Genomic DNA, 22,765 nt, shown 5'->3' with positions numbered 1-22,765 from the left:
GCAATTGACCCTAGGGCCCATGAGCAGACAGTGTGATTTCCCTCCGCGTGCTGAACCTTAAAATAGTTCAATAGGTGCCTCAAAATCCGTTTTCAGAGGTTAACAGGAGGCAATGAAATACTGGAAGTTATAGTACTGAAACTACGACGTGATGTACCCCATTTTAATTTAGTTAAAATTTGATTTGTAGGTCTGTGCATCTCTACTTCAGTGGTGCCGCTTCAGCCATTTCAAATGAATTACCCTGCATGCCGTTAACAGATAAGTTGACGCACATTTTCCTAATCATGACACCTGAGTATTGAAAGTAGTCTTCAAGTAGTGTTTCGAGGCAGGCAGACAGATATTTGACACATCCCCGCGGGTTCCTGTCTAATAATATGGCATTTTCTCTGGTAAGTAGACTTTTGTGTGAATAGTCGAGCGCTGTCTATAAAATAAACCTCCCAGTCGTTCAACGACTATGTCCTTTTGTAAAATGAACCTTTAGCATCTTTAGCTTTTGTCCACGGTGCAACTGCTAACGTTAGCTGTAGACATTTTTCAATATGTTATTTCAATTTAAGATTTTCCCATTCATAAATAAATCACCAGTCCAGCTCTAACTGTTTAACGATGTAAATGTATTTATGGTTGCCTTTTATGTCTAGTGCATATTTAATAGCGTTTTTACCGTCACTTGACTGATGATAAGTTTACCTCAAACGCAGTGACAACCGGAGAAATAATAGCCAACAAGGCCAAGTTGTAAAGACTAGGCCTATTTCAACGTTTCCTATCTAGACTACACGGGGAATAAACCTACTTTTTTGGGGAATAAGCCTACATTTTATGTATGTGCAGTATTATCTGCCAGTTGTACATTGCATATTCTACATTCATACTGCAAACAGAAAGAAGACCTGAGGCTCCATGACCACTGGCATACAGGCTCTCAAGCCCTGCCTACATGCAGCAATGGTGATATCTTCCGCCGAATTAACAATATGTTGGGCAACTCTCTGGACTTCACTGGGGTGTGCACTACACCCACAAACCACAAGGGGGAGCGTGTCCATCACCTGTCAGGTAATTCCAAAGCCATTTAAGAAATGCATTGTAAAATTGGACCTAGTCTAGAATTGAACAGCTATGAGGCATCCCTTTTCAGTTTTATTTTGATAAATGTGCTGAGTTCTCAGCATTGTTTCTCATAACTCCTGCAGAACTCATTCTATAGCAGTATGAGACCACAATGGCAGTCAGCTGATTCTCTTTTTGTCAATGAGATTGGGAAAGCATTGAAGCTCATTCATGCTGCTCTTGTAACCGATCCAGGTACTGGCTCCTGCCAATACCGAGGCAGAACTTGACTTCCTTCTCCTTACAGGGACGTCTTGTTAGTTTTGCCAAATGGTAAAGGGCGTATTCAGCAAGATACAAGTTTTGTAACATTGCAGATAGAATTGTAATGTATTGAACTGACATAATGCCCTGTTCTACAAGGCTGAGAATTATGCATCTCAAAACATATCTTTATCTGAGCAGTAAATTTATACTCTTCTGAATAAGTTTCTAGGCTTTTTTTGTAGTGTTGAATGAATAGTAGTGTTGGTATCAAGCGAGCTGAATCTGTCTGCCTCCCTACCGGTCCGATTTGCTGAGTCAGACCAGACTGAGGAATATGGGGAGGGGCTGAATCTGGAGGGGGTCCAACTTCTCAGACTGCTGTTCTCCTCAGATCGCTGTTGTGTGAATCCAGTCAGTGTTTTAGAACACATGCTTAGGTAGGCAAGAGAAAGCAGCTCTCAGCCTGTCTGATCAGTGCGCAGAGGCGGTTGGACACTCGCGAGAGCTACAGGAGAGTCAGCCATACGCGCACACACACAGTCGGACGAGAGATTCTGGGGAGCACTACTGAGCCCCACGCTCACACACATTCTACCGAGAGATACCGAGTGGAGCACATTGCTTCCTGAGCCACCCAGCCACGGGTGCTGCCTGGTTGGATCCATGTGCTGAGTGAGAGCTTTATTCAACCCATCTCTCACACCACCGAATGGCAGCGTCAGGAGTGTGTGAGGGCAGCCGAGCCCAGGTCACATGCTTAGCTGGGTGGTGATGCCGACAGAGGCATGGCAGCCTCTGGGCACTTGCCCGGGTACAGTAGGTTGGTAAGGCTGAGATGATGGGAGGGGTGTGGTGGATCAGGTGGTAGGTAGTTAGTCTAGTACCTATGTAGAATGGATTTTCCAGAGGTTCTGCATTTCTCTTGGTGTTGCCTGCTGTGAATGTTTTCTCACTATACCCTCCCTTTATACCTGCTCTCTGTCATTTTGTCTGATTCACGCCTTCCCTTACTCAGGTTCTCCCAACTTGGTTTGTCTGGTTCTCTCTCTTTGTACGCCTTTTCTGCCTCGTTTATACTCTATCTCGCTCTCTCCTTCTCTCCATACTTACTAGATGGGGATTTTGCAGCGATGGGTAGCCCTATAGGCAGCAAGGTTCCTTGCCCCTCCATAGCCCAGGGCTCTACGATCTGTGGTGGTGGCCTGTCTGATCTCACTCAGCTGGGCCTGGGGCTGCAGTCGCTCAGCCTAGCCTGCTGGGAGCAGCCCTCCGCTACCATGGAGCCTCCGTCACACACCAACTCGCCCTCCAGTGAGTATCAGTGCCATATTATACACATACCTACAAAACCTTCATAAGGGAGGGAAAATGGGTTTCTTCTTTAAGAAATTAAAAAACCTTTATGAAATGTAGGTGAGGTGGGAGTAGTCTGTTTTGGATAAATGGAAGAATGATGATTTTTGCTTTGTTAGAAACTTGTTTTGGGATCACTGGGAAGGAATAGGACCTAGGGCTGTAGCGGGGGCCGTATCACGGTCATGAAGACAGTCCAATTCTATGTGACCTTTAGGTCACGGTAATTAGGCTTTTCCAATCTGATGCCGATGATGCTTATTAGTAGCTTACCAAACTTGCTAACTGCCTGGTACTCAGCACTCTATTGTCCCTATAATCACTCTGACATCAATACAAATGTATTGAAAATCTAATCACTTCATGAGAGCTCATGTTGTGTAACATTTCTATAGGCTATGCAATTGCGTGAGAAAACAAAGTGATGGCCTCTTAAAAAGAGGATTCCATCAGCTTTCTGTAGGCTCGGCCTACTACGTTTATTTCTCAACCTTCCTAATATTCAGTACATTGCTTCTAGGACAGGATAATGGTGTCGGAGGAGATGGCTTCCGTCCCCTAACAGTCCCCTAACCAATTGTGCTATTGTCTTGTTTTGTGTTATTTGTAACTTATTTTGCACATAAGGTTTCTGCCACCATCGCCTATGACCGAAAAGAGCTTCTAGATATCAGGACAGCGATTACTCACCTCGTACTGGAAGAAGATTATTTTTCCTTAACGAGTTGGGCGCGAAGGATTTACTCCAGACACCCGACAAGCCCCTCATCCCTGTCATTCGCAGGAGAGGGAGATATCTTGAATGTAGGTCTGGGTGCCTTGTAAGGATCCGATGGCGAGTGGGTTTGCCTTTACCATCGGTCCTATTAGCCAACGTACAATCATTGGACTATAAAATAGACGAACTACGAGCACGTACACTACCGTTCAAAAGTTTGGGGTAACTTAGAAAAGTCCTTGTTTTTGAAAGAAAAGCACTTTTTTTTAAAAATCATTAAAATAACATCAAATTGATCAGAAATACAGTGTAGACATTGTTAATGTTGTAAATTACTATTGGAGCTGGAAATGGCTGATGAAAAAATATATATATATATATACACACACACACACACACACACACACACAGTGGGGAGAACAAGTATTTGATACACTGCCGATTTTGCATGTTTTCCTACTTACAAAGCATGTAGAGGTCTGTAATTTTTTATCATAGGTACACTTCAGCTGTGAGAGATGGAATCTAAAACAAAAATCCAGAAAATCACATGGTATGACTTAAGTAATTAATTTGCATTTTATTGCATGACATAAGTACTTATGATAAAAGTTACAGACCTCTAAATGCTTTGTAAGTAGGAAAATCTGCAGTGTATCAAATACTTGTTCTCCCCACTGTGTATGTATGTATACGTATATGCTCAAAAAATTAAAGGGAACACTAAAATATCACATCCTAGATCTGAATGAATGAAATTTTCTAATTAAATACTTTTTTCTTTACATAGTTGAATGTGCTGACAACAAAATCACACAAATTATCAATGGAAATCAAATTTATCAACCCATGGGGGTCTGGATTTGGAGTGACACTCAAAATTAAAGTGGAAAACCACACTACAGGCTGATCAAACTTTGATGTAATGTCCTTAAAACAAGTCAAAATGAGGCTCAGTAGTGTGTGTGGCCTCCATACAATGCCTGGGCATGCTCCTGATGAGGTGGCGGATGGTCTCCTGAGGGATCTCCTCTCAGACCTGGACGTTGGTGGATGGAGAGAGACATGATGTCCCAGATGTGCTCAATTGGATTCAGGTCTGGGGAACGGGCGGGCCAGTCCATAGCATCAATGCCTTCCACTTGCAGGAACTGCTGACACATGAGGTCTAGCATTGTCTTGCATTAGGAGGAACCCATGGCCAACCGAACCAGCATATGGTCTCACAAGGGGTCTGAGGATCTCATCTCGGTACCTAATGGCAGTCAGGCTGCCTCTGGCGAGCACATGGAGGGCTCTGCGGCCCCCCGAAGAAATGCCACCCCACACCATGACTGACCCACCGACAAACCGGTCATGCTGGAGGATGTTGCAGGCAGAACGTTCTCCACTGTGTCTCCAGACTCTGTCACGTCTGTCACATGTGCTCAGTGTGAACCTGTTCATCTGTGAAGAGCACAGGGCGCCTGTGGCGAATTTGCCAGTCTTGGTGTTCTCTTGCAAATGTCAAACGTCCTGCACGGTGTTGGGCTGTAAGCACAACCCCCACCTGTGGACGTCGGGCCCTCATACCACCCTCATGGAGTCTGTTTCTGACCGTTTGAGCAGACACATGCACATTCGTGGCCTGCTGGAGGTCATTTGGCAGGGCTCTGGCAGTGCTCCTCCTTGCACAAAGACTGAGGTAGCGATCCTGCTGCTGGGTTGTTGCCCTCCTACGGCCTCCTCCCCGTCTCCTGATGTACTGGCCTGTCTCCTGGTAGCACCTCCATGCTCTGGACACTACGCTGACAGACACAGCAAACCTTCTTGCCACAGCTCGCATTGATGTGCCATCCTGGATGAGCTGCACTACCTTAGCCACTTGTGTGGGTTGTAGACTCCGTCTCATGCTACCACTAGAGTGAAAGCACCGCCAGCATTCAAAAGTGACAAACATCATCCAGGAAGCATAGGAACTGAGAAGTGGTCTGTGGTCACCACCTGCAGAACCACTCCTTTATTGGGGGTGTCTTGCTAATTGCCTATAATTTCCACCTGTTGTCTATTCCATTTGCACAACAGCATGTGAAATTGATTGTCAATCAGTGTTGCTTCCTAAGTGGACAGTTTGATTTCACAGAAGTGTGATTGACTTGGAGTTACATTGTGTTGTTTGATCATTAGAAAACCCTTTTGCAATTGTTAGCACAGCTGAAAACTGTTTTTGATTTAAAGAAGCAATAAAACTGGCCTTTAGGTTAGTTGAGTATCTGGAGCGTTAGCATTTGTGGGTTCAATTACAGGCTCAAAATGGCCAGAAACAAGCACTTTCTTCTGAAACTCGTCAGTCTATACTTCTGAGAAATGCAAAAATTGCAAGAAATTGAAGATCTCGTACAACGCTGTGTACTACTCCCTTCACAGAAGAGCGCAAACTGGCCCTAACCAGAATAGAAAGAGGAGTGGGAGGCCCCGGTGTACAACTGAGCAAGAGGACAAGTACATTTGTGTCCTCGCATGTCCTCAACTGGCAGCTTCATTAAATAGTACCTGCAAAACACCCGTCTCAACGTCAATAGTGAAGAGGCAACTCCGGGATGCTGGCCTTCTAGGCAGAGTTTCTCTGTCCAGTGTCTGTTCTTTTGCCCATCTTAATCTTTTTTTTCTATTGGCCAATCTGAGAGATGGCTTTTTCTTTGCAACGCTGCCTAGAAGGCCAGCATCCTGGAGCCAATAACCAACATTTTAGCGGCCTTTTAAGCATTCTAGTACAGTTAAATAGTTAACACACACGGATGCAGCGGTCTAAGGCACTGCATATCAGTGCAAGAGGTGTCACTACAGTCCCTGGTTCGAATCCAGGCTATATCAAATCTAGCCGTGATAGGGAGTCCCATAGGGCGGCGCAGAGTTAGCCCAGGGTCGTCCGGGGTAGGCCGTCATTGTAAATCATTTGTTCTTAACTGACTTTCCTAGTTAAAGGTTACACACACACCACACTGACCAAAAGGTTATTTTGTTGGCCTTTACGTTTGTCCCCATTACCAGTAAAACATAATCAAAACCTATTTCTTTCACTTACTTGCTGTGCTGTTTCGTTTTTCATTTGTTCAGTCGTTTCATTCTCAACCAGGATTTCTATGGAACACAGTTTGGGTCTTTGCGTGTCAAGAAAGATACACGTCAAATAAGTTTGTTGACCAATCAGGACCTGAATATGACCTCATGTCACATAATAATTTAACACGTTCATACATTTTTTACGGAGTTATTACATATTGGTTACACTCACTTGTATGTCATATGTCACAACGATTCATCGATACGTATGCTATGATGCTGGTAAAGTTGTCTCGCACACCTACAGTGCTGGTCATTTAAAAAAAAAGCTAGTTTATGGATGCAAACAATGTTCTTCCCCAGAAACATAGAAAACGACATCTGTCTCAGTTGCGATAGTTACCTAGCTAACTATAAAGCTAGGTGTCATCTAAAATTACCCTAGTTTATAAAAGTTATTTTACTTGATTAATGGTGCTCGGACCCATCTATGTGAAGCTCGCCACAATAAGGATTAGCCACGAGGACTTTGAGGTTAGCTTTCAAAATATAAATATGACATTGACAGTGATGCAAATGAATACAAATAGTAGAATTATGCCATAATTGAATAGATCATGTTAATCGAGGTTGGCATGTTACATAAAATCAAAAAAAAAAAAGTGTCAAATTAACAAATGATTTAATCTGTTGAAATCACACTAGATGTTTTATACTTTAGAATTGCATTGGGGGCATACTTATTTCACTGTACAGCCTATGGACTGTGGATCAATGACATGGGGTATCAGTCCACTCAGTGACACCCAGAGAACATTAGCGTCGTAGCTCTTATTGCGGGACTCTGAAACAACTGTAAATTGAGCCACATTTGTCAACTTATGTGTATTGAACACTATTCCCGAGGAAAAGCAATACTGCGTGGGTATTTTGAAGTCTGAGGACGTTGGGAAAAAATATATTGGGCATTGAGTAGACTGATAGCTTATTTCATTGATCCCCAATCCTTAGGTAAAGCTGTACAGTGCAATATGTCAATACACACAATAGGCTGACTGGGTAGTGGATTTCACAGTCGCAGTCCCGCTATGAGACAACGCTAATATTCGCGTTAACTCTTAACAATTGTGTTCTGTGGGTATCACAGAGTAGACTGATACCCCATTTCATTGCTTCACATTCCAACCTTGTTTAATATTATCTAGTCTAAATATGGCATGATTCCACCAATTTGTAACCTTCTGCAACACTTTCAATGAGGTGCTTTTTATCTTGAAGGCCAACTGCAAATTCCACTATTGTGCCTAATCCTTATTGCGAAGCTAGCTTCACAACACAACCCGTTCCGGTCGAGCTTCACTAGCCAGATGAAGCTAGCTGGCTGCTTATAACGCTAGCTATTTATTTTCAATAGGCGAACAAGTTGCTACCTAGCTAATACTTACTCACAGGGACTCCTAAATCATTACTAAGAATAATGAAAATAACTGCTGTTTCTACTGGTCATGGTCTTCAGGCTGGTTGTATTGGTGCTAGCTACCCCAGAAGTTGCAGTTGAACTAATTATTCTTTATTACCAACGTGGTATTGTAAACACATCGTTCGTGGCCAGTGTTTGCTTGTTTGCAGACTTTGACAGTGCTACTGATAGTAGTGGTGGCGCTTGGCTTGCACGTGCAAATTCAGAACACACAGCATTCTGTAATAGAACTGTTATTTGACGTGGTAAATTAAAAGCTTATTTAACGTGTCAAATAGTGTTAATTGACGTGTCTTTTTTGACACACACAGACCCAAACGGCGTTCCATAGTATGTCGTGAAGCTAATGTGTGTAACTCCGGTAGGGCAACATGAAAAATGGCACACTTGGTAGTGTGTTCCGGCGGTGCTCAACCAGTCGCGAAGCCAACATCACCCACGACAGAGAGCAGTTGATTGTCAAGGGCAATGAATCCCATTATCTTGGTGTTAATGGATTTTGCCTTTGAGTTGTCTCGCTGAAGTGTTCTTACTATTTCAAATGACTGCTCAAATTGTTGACTTGTTGATCCACACAAGACATTGTGGTCTCGGTTAGGAATGCTGTGTTGCATGTGTTGCGCAACATTTTATGTAGCGTCTTTACTTCATGTACCTACGTTATAGGTATGCACGTCAGCTTTGACATCAGTTTTGCACATCAACGTTAAACTGGACAGCTGGCTGATGTTAGCATTTTTAGCTAATATCGGCCGATTCCGATATATCCTGCATCCCTACATATTACCTCGACTAACCGGTGCACCCGCACATTGACTTAAGTACCGTTACCCCTTGTATATAACCTCACTATTGTTATTTTACTGCTGCTCTTTAATTATTTAATTATTTATTTTACACTTATTTTTCTTAACTGCGTTGTTGGTTAAGAGCTTGTAAGTAAGCATTTCACTAACTGTTGTATTCGGCGCATGTGACAAATAAAATTCGATTTGATTTTACAACAGGTGTATAGCCTACCTGGCTGGCATGAAAATGAACCACAGAAAAAAGTCTCCGCCATTCGCTATTTAATAATGACATATTTTTTTTCCCCTGCCCCAATTTAGAGACCGTGCATAATGGTCCATTCTAAATCAAAATGAATTTCACACATGTTAGTTAGTATATGTAAAGGTTAAATCAAGAATAGTCTGATGGGTGACAATATTAGCCTACTCACTTGTGAATTATATATTAGCACTTGGGAATGATGCCCAGCTTAAGGCAAACCATGCCTTTTTTTAAATAACTTTTTCTAATCACAGTTTGCCACATATAGCCTTGCCCATAGGCCGTATGTTTTCATAAGGTTTGTATCGTAACTAAAGTGGCCGAATAACTTCTTTAAAATTAAAACAGGTGTAGGGCCTAACTGGCTCATGCAGTGTGTTAGTTTCATGTTTGGGGAAGATCATTTAATGGTACATGATTTAATATATATGATAATGGTGTTTTCCCGCTAATGGACCATTCACGCTTATAGCCTACTGCTGTGTGCACATTGCTGCTTATATAATGTGACGAAATCAGTCACATTACATCAGTCAGCCTCATTACACAAAGTGTTTTTTATGCTAGTGCTTAGATCCCAAATTAACATCCCACAACTGTCCCAGGATTATAGGAGGATTATTTATTTCTGGCACAGAGTAGAATGGGTCAACTTTTGTACTATGCTAGTAGATTGACATAGGCTAGTGCCTTTGCTGTTCGTTAGGCCTACTCATCTTGTTGGCTGACGAAGTAAATGTGGACAGTTTTTCAAATATCTTCAATATGTACCTTGGAATTGGATAAGGACGCACGCAGTGGCGTCCAGATGTGGCTGTCTTCACTTGTAGCCTGTGAGAAAGATCCGATCAGGTGATGGAGCCGCGTGAGCCAGAGGTGCTTCGGGGGAGGCAGCACTCAGGGATGCAACTCTAAATAACTCTAAATGAAGTATATAGGAGTATCTATTTCTTTGTTAACCGCTCAACATGGAATAGCTGCATGTGCGCACTCCCTCAAATCGTTTGGAGAAAATATTCTTGCTATTAAATTTGTATTCTTCATACTATAAAATAATGCCACGTAATACTAAGAAAATCTTGTCTGCTAAATGAACTATTGTAGCCCACAGCCATATGGCATAGGCAGGTCAGTACCTAACATAAGGATAACTCAGAGTATGCTTTTCTGTTCTTCTGAAAAAGACCACATTTTCTTCATATCATGTTTCTTTAGGCCTGTTGTGGTGGAAATATTGTAATCAAAAGGAGAGATTGTTTTGAGGAAATCTAAAAATCAAACATTTATTTAATTACTGCAGTAATGGAGCTGGTCAGTAACCTCCCCTGGAGGTGATCACTGCAAACTCAACAAGCTTGTTTGAGCCAGCAAAGTCCATCCTCCAGTCTACATAAACACAACAGATGTATGGAATGGGTCACGAGGTTAAGATTTATAGGAAAGATAATATACAGCAAACAGTATCTGCTGTAAAAGGTTTTCATTGTGTAGAGACCAGTGTCTGGCCCCTCAACTCCATGCTGGAGCCATGTCTCTCTGGTACCGTATAGAACAGAAACATTAACTCATGTTCTAGAATGCGGTATCCCCAAAGACATTGTAAATCTCCTGTCAGTGTTCTCTCCCAGAGGCCCACTTTCAGTTCACACAGACACTAGAGAGTTCTAAGAACTCTATTCTGTTGCATAAAACGACCATTTGATGCAATTAAAAGTGTTATAACAATCTTGCAATTTTGCTCTTACACTGTCTAAAATAATGGATTTATTGTGAAGGTGTAGCCTATGTTACATGGACTTATAGACTTTTTAAAATGTAGATGTTCCAAAGGTATGCATCAGTGGCTTGTGTGGAAGCCGGGAGATGTGAAATGTGTTCATGATAATTGCTGTTAATTAACATAAGCACATTTTTGCGTGAGATCGACAGTTATTTGCTTGACAATCACTGGCTGACAAAATGTAGTGACCGCCACAGCCCTAATATAACCCTTTGAATCACAGCCAGGTTTATCACATTCTTTCAAATCTCCTAATAGAACCCCCTAATCTTTTGGGGTGTGCTGGTATGATTTTTGATCTATAATGTGCTCTCTGGATTAGGATGGCCTCTGATGCAAGAGGCAGCAATGAGCTCCTACTTCCAAGGATGATTCATCAGACCCATTTCTGTGCACAAGGGTAAACACACTTCCAGAAGGGGCCAGCCCTGGTTCTGCCTCATCACGTCTCTTAATTCTTTGCTATGACTAATCAGTTTTGTCTCTGGCATGGCACACTCGCTGCTGACGCAGTTTTGTTTGGCCTGGCAGTGGCACCCTCATCCAGGGCAGTGAGGCCACAGAATGTAATCACATTTGAATGCCGAGGGCCCAGTTTCCCAATAGCGATGGGGCTTAGGAGTGTTTTAACAATGCATCTTTTCTACAACGGCCAAAGATGTAACATGAGTTTCCCAAAACACCATGCAGAGATGCTAAGTGTGTCGTTGGAGCATGTCAATACTGATAGGATCAAAAGAAGGGGAGCGCTGTACTTTCTCTTACCTTAAAATTATAATTTCACAATACTAACATCTGATCAGCTCCTAGGGATATTACCACCTATGCCTGCAAATTGAGGCGGCTTATTCTAATGCTTACAAAATGAAAATGCACTCAATTACAGATTCGACACTGTTTGGCTACACATGAAATGTATCGAGACAAATTGGACAGTAGCCTACAAGTAGCAAACTGGAACTCAATTGCTTGAACATGAAATGTGTTTCAATATGATTTTTTTCATTTGATGCATCGTTTTACACGTTGCTTGTTTGTATCAATTGCAAAGACATTGGCAACTTATCAACTTTGTTCTGAAGTTAACTCTGTCACAGAGATATGGATAATCCATGTGATTCTATGTATAGTGGAGATCTGTATAAAGTGACGTGGGATGACAAAAGTATCTAATGACGTACTTAGCTCTTCTATGAGCGGTCTTAGGCAGGTGTTAACATTGAAATTGAAAAACGCTCGTAATCTAACAATGTTTTTGGGAAACCGCTCCCGATTTAATGACGCTCTTATGAAAGTTATAATGATGAACTTAGTGTTGACGCTTTTGGGAAATCTGGTCCAGGGCTGTTCCTCTGAATCCTCCTCTGCTCTAACCTTTTACCATTAAAACCCATACATTAAGGTTGTGTGCTTCACTTTAATGTGTTCCCAGGTTAATAACTTGAAATCACCCAGAGCAGCCTTTCTTAATCTTGGTTGCAGGAATCCAAAGGGGTGCACATTTTTGCCATAACACTACGCACCTGATTCAAAGCTTGAGTTAGTTATTTGAATCCGCTGTGTAGTGCTGGGGCTAAAACGTGCAGCCCTTCGCACAAGTACCAGAATTAAGAAACGCTGACCTTGAGGAAACAAAATGCTGTCTTCACTGGCTCTGTGAATTTGTTGAGGTTTCCTTCAGTGATGTCCCTCTCAAGTTGCAGTATGATGAGCACATGAGTATTCTTTGTATTTATAGTGCTAGGCATGCTGGGTAGCCAACTTGGCCAGGCTCTGGAACCTCTGGGCACCACAGATCTGCTGGTGATGTTCCCTGGGCTGAGTCAGGGTGGAAATCCCCGCGTGGAGGGGCGCTCCTTCCTGGACTCGCGCTGCAGCAGCCCGGCCGACTCTGAAACCAGCGGCTTTAGCTCCGGATCGGACCACCTCTCTGAGCTGCTGGTGAGTTTTGATTGAAGACCCTAGAATAGACGTCTTTATGGCGCAGTTTCATATGCCCAGATTCAGGTCCGGCCCTAGCCTTTTGGGAGTTCTAAGCAAATTTTTTGGGGGGGCCCCACCACCTTGGGACCTTTTGCGACACCCCACCAACCAAATCAAAAGCTAATTTCCTGCAATTCAACACACTTTGGCATGGGGTGGAGATAAAATGTTGCAGTTTAAAGGCTAATAATTGAGCTACGGTCTGTTAGTGAATGACGAGGAGCACTGCTGATGTCTAATTCCAGCTCAACAGTAAGTTAAGGGGCCCTGTTTAATCAGATCACTCCTCAGCTATACTCAAGATGGTGTAGGCCATTTTTTTGCTTTTTATAGTGAAATAGCGGTTTGCCACATTTGATTACACTATAATCAGTTATGGCTAGCCTGAGGCAGCTAGACATATTCCTGGTATGCACTTAAACTGTCTGGATCCATCAACAACAAACTAATTGTGAAAAATGTATGTCAGAGTAAAGGTTGGATAGGTATCAGTGTTGTAGTACTCAAGACCAGTCTCGATATCATACATTGGCTCGGTCTTGTCAGATACATTTGTACTCTGTCTTGACTCCGTCTCAGACAGCCGAGATCAGCGGCGTTAAAAAAAATGTAAATAATAATAATTCAGCTTCCATTCTGTCAGCGCATAACTGCTTCGCCAGACCAAATGTCTATCAAATTTGAATTGTCACAGGCGCAGAATACATCAGGTATTGTGAAATGCTTACTTACAAACCCTTAACCAGGTGTAGAACTTTTTGTGGAATTCTTACTTACCAACAATGCAGTTCAAGAAAGAGTTAAGACAAAATTTACTTAATAAACTGAAGTAAAAAGTCAAATTAAAAAGTAACACAATACAAATAGCGTGGCTATATACAGGGTGTAGGGGTATGGCAAGTCAAGTTATTTTGTACATGTAGGTAGGAGTAAAGTGACTGCATAGATAAGTGATAGCAGCAGTGTAAAAACAAAAAAGGGGGTGTGTCAATGTAAATAGATAGTGGCCATCTGATTTAATTGTTCAGCAGTCTTATGGCTTGGGGGTAGAAGCTGTTAAGGAGCCTTTTGGTCCTAGACTTGGCGCTCCGGTAGCGGTGAACAATCTATGACTTGGGTGACTGGAGTCTTTTTTTGGGCCTTCCCCTGACACTGCCTAGTATATAGGTCCTGGATGTCAGGAAGCGTGGCCCGTGATGTCCTTGGACATGTGCACTACCCTCTGTAGTGCCTTGCGGTCGGAGGCTGTTGCCATACCAGGATGGATGTATAGACTCCTTTCTTGAAAACATTATCTTAACAGCCTTTTCTATTAGACATGTTTGCGCAGTGGCGAACCTATAAGCCTTCTGTGTGTGACAGATTTGTGATTCTGAAAGGACAGCAAACGTAATACCAGCGCACTCACAAAGGGCCAGTGGTGTAGAGGGTGTACGCAGGTATAAACATACCCACCTTTTTTTCAGTGGGAATTGCGTATACTCGCTACTTAATCCCTACTGATATGTATCAAAGTAGTGTAGTGGAGGTATACGACTTATCAATTATGTAGTACAATAGATAAATCATGCACAAAGTTGCCTACATAATCGCAAAGCGCGTGAAATATATTCACATGCGTGCCGCACACAGCCTAGTTTCAGTGCAATATCATCTGCAGGCAGCAAGATTGTGCAGCTTTCAACTTGTTTTGGCAAGGAGCAGCTCACAGAAGAATGACATCGGTAGGGAAGGAAAGACGTTTCAACTTACAGTGCATTCGTAAAGTATTCAGACCCCTTGACTTTCAACATTTAATGTTACAGCCTTATTCTAAAATGGATTAAAAAAACATTTTCTCATCAATCTATACACAATACCCCTTTTTTACATTTTTGCAAATGTATTAAAAATAAAAACTTCAATCACCTGGATTTAAGTATTCAGACCCTTTACTCAGTACTTTATTGAAGCATCTTTGGCAGCGATTAAAGCCTCAAGTCTTCTTGGATATGATGCTACAAGCTTGGCACACCTGTATTTGGGGAGTTTCTCCCATTCTCTGGAGATCCTCTCAAGCTCTCAGGTTGGATGGGGAGCGTGATGGTCAAGAATGCTCTAGATAACGTGTAACCAGCTCCGCTAAGGTCAGTGAGGTGTTCTCTCATTTGTCTGGAAGTAGCTATCTAGCCAACTTTAGCCAGTTAGCTTGGGTGCTAGGTTGGGACAAGCATGCATTGGCAGGCAACTGCAGAAGGATGACAAGGCTACAATTCCCCATCGTTTATCAGTGCAATTTTGACGGTCAACTAGCTGAAAAGGTTTGAGAGGGTTTATCTAATGTTGCTTCGTTAAATTTTTAGCTCCTCTTGCTCTGGATAGCATTAGTTGATGTGCATAACTGATGGAGAGAGCCTACCTTGTTTGATCAATAGGGCTGTAAAGGGGGTTTATATGGACTTTAGCCTGTTATGGCTGCATCCCTTTGTTCTCAATTTCCACCTGAAGACATACCCAAATCTAACTGCCTGTAGCTCAGCCCCAGAGGCAAGGATATGCATATTCTTGGTATCATTTGAATGGAAACATTCTGAAGTTTGTGGAAATGTTAATTGAATGTAGGAGAATATAACACAGTAGATCTGTTGGAAGAAAAGAGAAAGAAAGAGCATACGTTTTCTGTTTTTTATTGTTGTAGCATCATCTTTCACATGTACTAGAATAGCCACACAGTCAGATAGGATGCTGGAGATAATTTTGATGGATACACAAGAGGGCAACTGCAGGTGTGCAAAGTTTCAGACTGATAACTTCAGGAATGGGTGAGCTACATGACATTTAGCATGAAATCACCCAGGTGTCCCTCACAAGTTGCCTAAATGTGGCCCGAATTGGTGAAATGACCTATAACTATATACAGCAGTGCAAATAACTATATACAACATATCAAAAAGCAATTCTAACACACACACACACAAATGTTTTAAAAAATATTAGAAAATGAATATATATATATTTTTTAAACAGTACACCCCTTGGAAGTCCTCGTCATAATATTTTGCTGCCTGTGCCATGTCCCATAGCAGTCTCTTTCTGATGTAAAGCAGAGGCAAACTGAACAAGTGGTGCATTTCATGTGACACAGAACACAACGACGCCTCCATGCTGTGCCCTTTTGGCCCTGAGGCACAGTCATGCCTGCAGTAATGAACTGTGGCATATGAACACCACTGGGGGCACAGGTAGAGCGGGCAGCTTGTATAGAGCAGAGGAGAGCTGAGGGAACAGTCACTAAGGTGAAGTGCCATTCAACTCCGGCCTTTCTTGTGTGTATATACAGTGCCTTGCGAAAGTATTCGGCCCCCTTGAACTTTGCGACCTTTTGCCACAGGCAAAAGCTTCAAACAGGCTTCAAACATAAAGATATAAAACTGTATTTTTTTTGTGAAGAATCAACAAGTGGGACACAATCATGAAGTGGAACGACATTTATTGGATATTTCAAACTTTTTTAACAAATCAAAAACAGAAAAATTGGGCGTGCAAAATTATTCAGCCCCTTTACTTTCAGTGCAGCAAACTCTCTCCAGAAGTTCAGTGAGGATCTCTGAATGATCCAATGTTGACTTAAATGACTAATGATGATAAATACAATCCACCTGTGTGTAATCAAGTCTCCGTATAAATGCACCTGCACTGTGATAGTCTCAGAGGTCCGCTAAAAGCGCAGAGAGCATCATGAAGAACAAGGAACACACCAGGCAGGTCCGAGATACTGTTGTGAAGAAGTTTAAAGCCGGATTTGGATACAAAAATATTTCCCAAGCTTTAAACATCCAAAGGAGCACTGTGCAAGCGATAATATTGAAATGGAAGGAGTATCAGACCACTGCAAATCTACCAAGACCTGGCCGTCCCTCTAAACTTTCAGCTCATACAAGGAGAAGACTGATCAGAGATGCAGCCAAGAGGCCCATGATCACTCTGGATGAACTGCAGAGATCTACAGCTGAGGTGGGAGACTGTCCATAGGACAACAATCAGTCGTATATTGCACAAATCTGGCCTTTATGGAAGAGTGGCAAGAAAGCCATTTCTTAAAGATATCCATAAAAAGTGTTTAAAGTTTGCCACAAGCCACCTGGGAGACACACCAAACATGTGGAAGAAGGTGCTCTGGTCAGATGAAACCAAAATTGAACTTTTTGGCAACTACGCTAAACACAACGTTTTGCATTAAAGCAACACCGCTCATCACCCTGACCACACCATCCCCACTGTCAAACATGGTGGTGGCAGCATCATGGTTTGGGCCTGCTTTTCTTCAGCAAGGACAGGGAAGATGGTTAAAATTGATGGGAAGATGGATGGAGCCAAATACAGGACCATTCTGGAAGAGAACCTGATGGAGTCTGCAAAAGACCTGAGACTGGGACGGAGATTTGTCTTCCAACAAGACAATGATCCAAAACATAAAGCAAAATCTACAATGGAATGGTTCAAAAATAAACATATCCAGGTGTTAGAATGGCCAAGTCAAAGACCAGACCTGAATCCAATCGAGAATCTGTGGAAAGAACTGAAAACTGCTGTTCACAAATGCTCTCCATCCAACCTCACTGAGCTCGAGCTGTTTTGCAAGGAGGAATGGGAAAAAATGTCAGTCTCTCGATGTGCAAAACTGATAGACATACCCCAAGCGACTTACAGCTGTAATCGCAGCAAAAGGTGGCGCTACAAAGTATTAATTTAAGGGGGCTGAATAATTTTGCACGCCCAATTTTTCAGTTTTTGATTTGTTAAAAAAGTTTGACATATACAATAAATGTCGTTCCACTTCATGATGGTGTCCCACTTGTTGTTGATTCTTCACAAAAAAATACAGTTTTATATCTTTGTTTGAAGCCTGAAATGTGGCAAAAGGTCGCAAAGTTCAAGGGGGCCGAATACTTTCGCAAGGCACTGTAAATCCTGATTTTTTCTCTTTCGTGTTAACCCTTTCCAACAAAAACTAAAGAGAATAAATCGGAAATATTTAAAAAATAATTACGTTTTTATAAATCCTTACCCCTTCTCTGAAGGTTTTAGAAGGCCAATTATTCCCCATGGTGTTTGGGCTAGTAATAATTTGTAGTGGCTCTATTTTTCCCTCAGTGTATTTTTTCACTATTCTGAATGTCTGAAGAATCCATATGTTCTGAAATATGAACACCGAAATACTGGATATTTTGCGCTCTTATGGTGGTGATTTTACAAAATTACAATGGTCTTGAATTGGACTGGCATTTTTCTGGTCTTGACTCTGTCTCCAACCCCTTGTCCCCCTCCCGGTCTTGATCTTGAATCGGTCTCGAACACAACACTGGTAGGTATTGATTTGGAACGGGCACTAGAGTTCTGTGCACAGTTCTGGCTGTAGTTAAGTGTGTGTGTGTTCCCTCTCTGCAGTCTTCTCTGCGGATCTCCCCGCCCCTGCCCTTCATGATGCCGGGGGTACAACAGAGGGACCCCCACATTCTAGGCACAGCCATTGGCTGTTCCCGCCTGGACCTCAACAACGACAACTCTGCTCTCAGCCCTGAGCCCCCCACCCTAAAGGGCCAAAGCCGCTGTGGGGTGCCCTTGGCCAAGTGCTTGCCCCAGGCCTCAGTGTGGCCCAGTTGGGACTTGCTGGAGGAGCCCCAGAAGCCCTTCAACATCGAGAGGGAGGCTCGCCTGCACAGACAGGCTGCAGGTTGTTGGATTCGATTGCAAAATAATTTGCAACACAGTTTACTCCAAACGGAAAACATTTTGCAATGAAAACAAGAGTTTCTATTGGACAGATTCATGTAGGCCCCTCTTTCCGTTTGCTCTGTTCACTTCTGTTTTGGTTCTTAAACAGTAAATGTTTTTGTTGCAAGAAGTAAAGAATATACCCCAGTTCTCCACAGCCATGTTCTTGCTGGTTCCCCCCTCACTCAACTTGATTGCCCAATTTAATGTAAATGATTGACAATTTCAGGAGTCTAGTAATTTAGTTGCATTTTACTCTTTATTCTTCTACATGCTACAGTTGTACTGTGCTATCATCTTTCTTACTTTTTCTTCCAGCTGTGAACGAGGCCACCTTCACATGGAGCGGCCAGCTGCCTCCCAGGAACTACAAGAACCAAGTGTACTCATGTAAAGTGTTCCTGGGCGGTGTGCCATGGGATGTGACTGTAGGTGAGGAGAGCCAAAAAAAAACAATAAGAATGCTAATTTTGTTTCAGTTTCAAAACGTTGTGCCCTACTGAACATAACCCAGGTTTGATGGCTAAGAGCATCTGCTAAATTACTGTGACTAACCTCTTCTCTCCCCTCCCTCCACAGCCAGCCTGGTCGGCACGTTCAGCGTGTACGGACCTCTGAGTGTGGAGTGGCCGGGTAAGGATGGGAGGCACCCACGCTGCCCACCCAAAGGTAATATGCCTAAAGGTAATCCTGATGTGGTAGGAATTTTATTTTACACATTCTCCCAGAGCACAGAGGTGGACACGTACATTGGCATGTATTCACTTCTGGTGTTTCACAGTAAGTGGTGCCTTCTATTTTTGTTTATTCTTCGGTGGAATAAAATAACCTAAAATCCATAGTCAACCTGAATTGTATTTCAGGGAAATGGGCAAATGTTATTTACTTTTCTTTTTTTTTTGCGTGTAGGCAGTAAGGATATACTGCAGGGATATAGATATTGAAAAATTTAGAAAAACACTGACACGTTGTATGTCTAGCCTTCGTCAGGGAATGATATTCTCTGTCTGTTTTTTAACTGACACTGGTCTCTGCAGGCTATGTGTATCTGGTGTTTGAGAGTGAGCGGTCTGTCCATGGGCTGCTGCAGGCTTGCACACAGGACCTGCTCCACAAGGATGACTATAGGGAGTATTACTACAAGATGTCTAGCCGAAGGATGCGCTGCAAGGACGTGAGTAGTGACCTTTCAAACGTCTGGTTCCATTTCTGTCCATAGGACGTTCTTGTAGCACCTGATCTGTAGGAATTAGATGGGTGAAGGCAATGAGGTTGGCTCTTCTGCTATATTGCTCTCACTAATCCAGTCTTTGGCCCCATCAGGGTTAGACTCATTTCCATGTGTAACTGACTGGATGGAGCCTTCATAATTGGCTGCAGTATTCAAATTCCTCTCGTTTTTTAAATCTTCCCCTTCCCCGCATGTCCTCAGGTGCAGGTAATCCCTTGGGTGCTGGTTGACAGTAACTTTGTGCGCTGCCCGTCCCAGCGGCTGGTCCCCAGTAAGACTGTGTTTGTAGGTGCGCTGCATGGTATGCTCAACGCAGAGGCCCTGGCCTTCATCATGAACAACCTCTTCGGAGGGGTCATGTACTCTGGCATCGACACGGACAAACACAAGTACCCCATAGGTAGGTGAAGTGTGGACCAACGCACTCTGGGAATGGTTAGCCTTGTCTCCTGACACTAGTCTTTACCCTCCCAAGCTCTATCATTATCTACTGGACCACGTGAGCTGTTTTTTCTCAGGGATAACAAGTAGCATGATATTCAAAAAGGGAATAGTGCCTTTATAGTACAAGGGAAAGTGAATCTGTTAATAGCTGACATTCTGACCGAGCTATTTGTGACTTTGACGAAGGGGATGTTTAAGCATGTGTCCTTAACGGCAGGGTCGGGACGTGTGACCTTCAACAACCAGAGGAGCTACCTGAAGGCTGTGAGCGCCGCCTTTGTGGAGATCAAGACTCCAAAGTTCACCAAAAAGGTAAGGAGAGCTTCCATTGGGCATCTCCATTGAGAGATGGATTGAGGCAACCTAAGCTCTCTAGCCTTACCCAGTACTCAACCTCCTTTACAGGGCTGGATCAATGCATTGATTTGTCTACTCAGGTTCAGATCGACCCCTACTTGGAGGACTCCATGTGCCAAGTGTGTAACCGACAACCAGGGCCCTTCTTCTGCAGAGACCTGGTGAGAACACCCCATACAATAGAGGGTAGAGGACACTAATCCAGCACTAATTTTATTGATGTGTTATCTCCAATGGGTTATTACTTAATACTAAACAGTTTGGGGATGATTCATTGCAGGTATTGTTATTAGTGAAATAAATGCGAGTGCTCCAGTCTGAAGTGGTGACTGACTGAGTGACTTGTTTTCTCTACAGGCCTGCTTCAAGTACTTCTGCCGCTCTTGCTGGCACTGGCAGCACTCCATGGACGTGCTCCGCAGCCACAGGCCTCTCATGAGAAACCAGAAGCGCCTGGACTGCAGCTAAGCTGCCTGCCATGGCAACACTCCAGGGGGCTCCAGAGATCCCCTACAGGAGCTGGAGCCAGGATGAGGGATAGGCTAACCACAGGAGCCCCAGAGCCTGTTATCCCCCTCAACAGGGCCCAGGGGAAGAACCACTAGGAATATTCACTACTGCACTGTGCTTTGTTTTTGCCGTTTACTTGTTTTCACTAATGGCCCTTATGTACAGTAAAGGGTTGGAGTTGAGACAACTATTATAATTCAGGGCAGGACATTAAAAGGCATCCATAGATGTTCCTCTCCCTAGATTTTGAGTTGATTTTGTTGTTGATCCTTAACTTGATATATTTCAGGTCCCAATGTTCTTCATTGCAGATGCCAGACTGCCTTTTTTATTTTTTATTTTTTTGACCATCCCACCACACCTACCAAAATTCCTCAGAGGTAGATGTTTTTGTTGGGGGGGTGAGGAGTTTGGGAATCAGTTGTCCAGTAGCGTACCTTGATATTTTTACGCAGGTATTTTACACATTTTTACTCATGGTTTTAAGTCCTAACATGGTAACTTAATATAATATCTATTTGACTGCTTTTTAATTTCTTTTTGCCCGATTTAGTTTTTGCCCCTTCAAAGTAATTACCTGGGGCTGTCGGTTTGTACATTTTAGTTTTTTTACAAATATGAAGTGGTTGAAGCCTTTGCTCTGCCTAGCTGTCGGTGCTCCAGTATTTTTAGCCATCCATTGCCAGATGCTGACCAGTCAAACCAACAGGGTTTCAACTATTGATCAGATAATATGGAAATAACACTGGAACGAACCTTGATCTCGACTGAACATAGTTTTAATCAACTTACTGTTGTACTTTTTGATTTGCATTTGAGAAAAGGTTTGACTTTTTTAATCACCTGTTATCTTTTTTCAGCAGGACAGATTTCATCAGAAGTGTTTTTCTTAGCCGCTTGGTTCCTGTTGCATTTAGAACTAACTTTGCTAGTATGATGCGACCAAACATGGCTTACCTCCCCATACCAGTCTCCCACCCCTTTTGTTGTCATCCCTCTTTTTCTCTTTTTTTTAATCAAGTTTCTTGTGCTGCTTTTTAGGGTTTGAAAGTCTACCTCATTGGTTTGCTAATGTTGCTGCTGTTGCCTACAGGTGTGGAGGGCGTTCTGATTGCACAATAAAGGTGTTGAAGCATTATCATTGGTTCCTTGTTTATGCTAAAATACCTGCATTGAGTGTTGGCTTCAAGGGAATATGAGAGTAAATTCACATATGTACACATGATCTTAGTGTATTTATATACAGTACCAATCAAAAGTTTGGATACAGCTACTCATTCAAGGGTTTTTCTTTATTTGTGTTATTTTATACATTGTAGTATAATAATAGTGAAGACATCAAAGCTATGAAATGACACATACGGAATCATGTACTAAACAAATCAAAATATATTTTAGATATTTCAAAGTAGCCACGCTTTACACGTGCTTGGCATTCTCTCAACCAGCTTCACCTGGAATGCTTTTCCAACAGTCTTGAAGCAGTTCGCTCTGCGGTCCAACTCATCCCAAACTATCTCAATTGGGTTGAAGTCAGGTGATGGTGGAGGCCAAGTCATTTGATGCAACATTCCATCACTCTCCTTGGTCAAGTAGACCTTAAACAAAGGAAGGAACGAAATTCCACAAATGAACCTTTAGCAAGGCACACTTGTTAATTGAAATGCATTCCAGGTGACTACCTCATGAAGCTGGTTGAGAGAATGCAAAGCTGTCAAGGCAAAGGGTGGC

General features: G+C 42.7%; 1 protein-coding gene across 4 annotated transcripts; it reads left to right on the top strand.

Moving 5' to 3' along the window:
• The first annotated feature begins 9 nt into the window (after nt 1–9).
• On the top strand, nt 10–22,172 carry cpeb1a (cytoplasmic polyadenylation element binding protein 1a). 4 transcript variants are annotated; one of them, XM_024379000.2, is made up of 12 exons: nt 10–395; nt 894–1,068; nt 2,443–2,640; nt 12,494–12,696; nt 18,166–18,451; nt 18,811–18,924; nt 19,072–19,161; nt 19,530–19,666; nt 19,925–20,123; nt 20,385–20,479; nt 20,605–20,685; nt 20,882–22,172. In XM_024379000.2, exons 1-12 carry the CDS (start codon nt 381–383, stop codon nt 20,990–20,992), a joined length of 1,704 nt encoding a protein of 567 aa, XP_024234768.1. In that variant the 5' UTR covers nt 10–380; the 3' UTR covers nt 20,993–22,172. The 4 variants fall into 4 exon arrangements, with proteins under 4 accessions (XP_024234768.1, XP_024234766.1, XP_024234765.1 ...); XM_024378998.2 differs by having other exon boundaries at nt 20,573–20,685; XM_024378997.2 differs by having other exon boundaries at nt 19,072–19,176.
• Nucleotides 22,173–22,765: the final 593 nt, after the last annotated feature.

The sequence above is a fragment of the Oncorhynchus tshawytscha genome, linkage group LG19 (assembly GCF_018296145.1).
Source record: "Oncorhynchus tshawytscha isolate Ot180627B linkage group LG19, Otsh_v2.0, whole genome shotgun sequence".
In the NCBI taxonomy this organism is placed as follows: Eukaryota; Metazoa; Chordata; class Actinopteri; order Salmoniformes; family Salmonidae; genus Oncorhynchus; species Oncorhynchus tshawytscha.
This window is presented reverse-complemented; position numbering and strand designations above follow the sequence as displayed.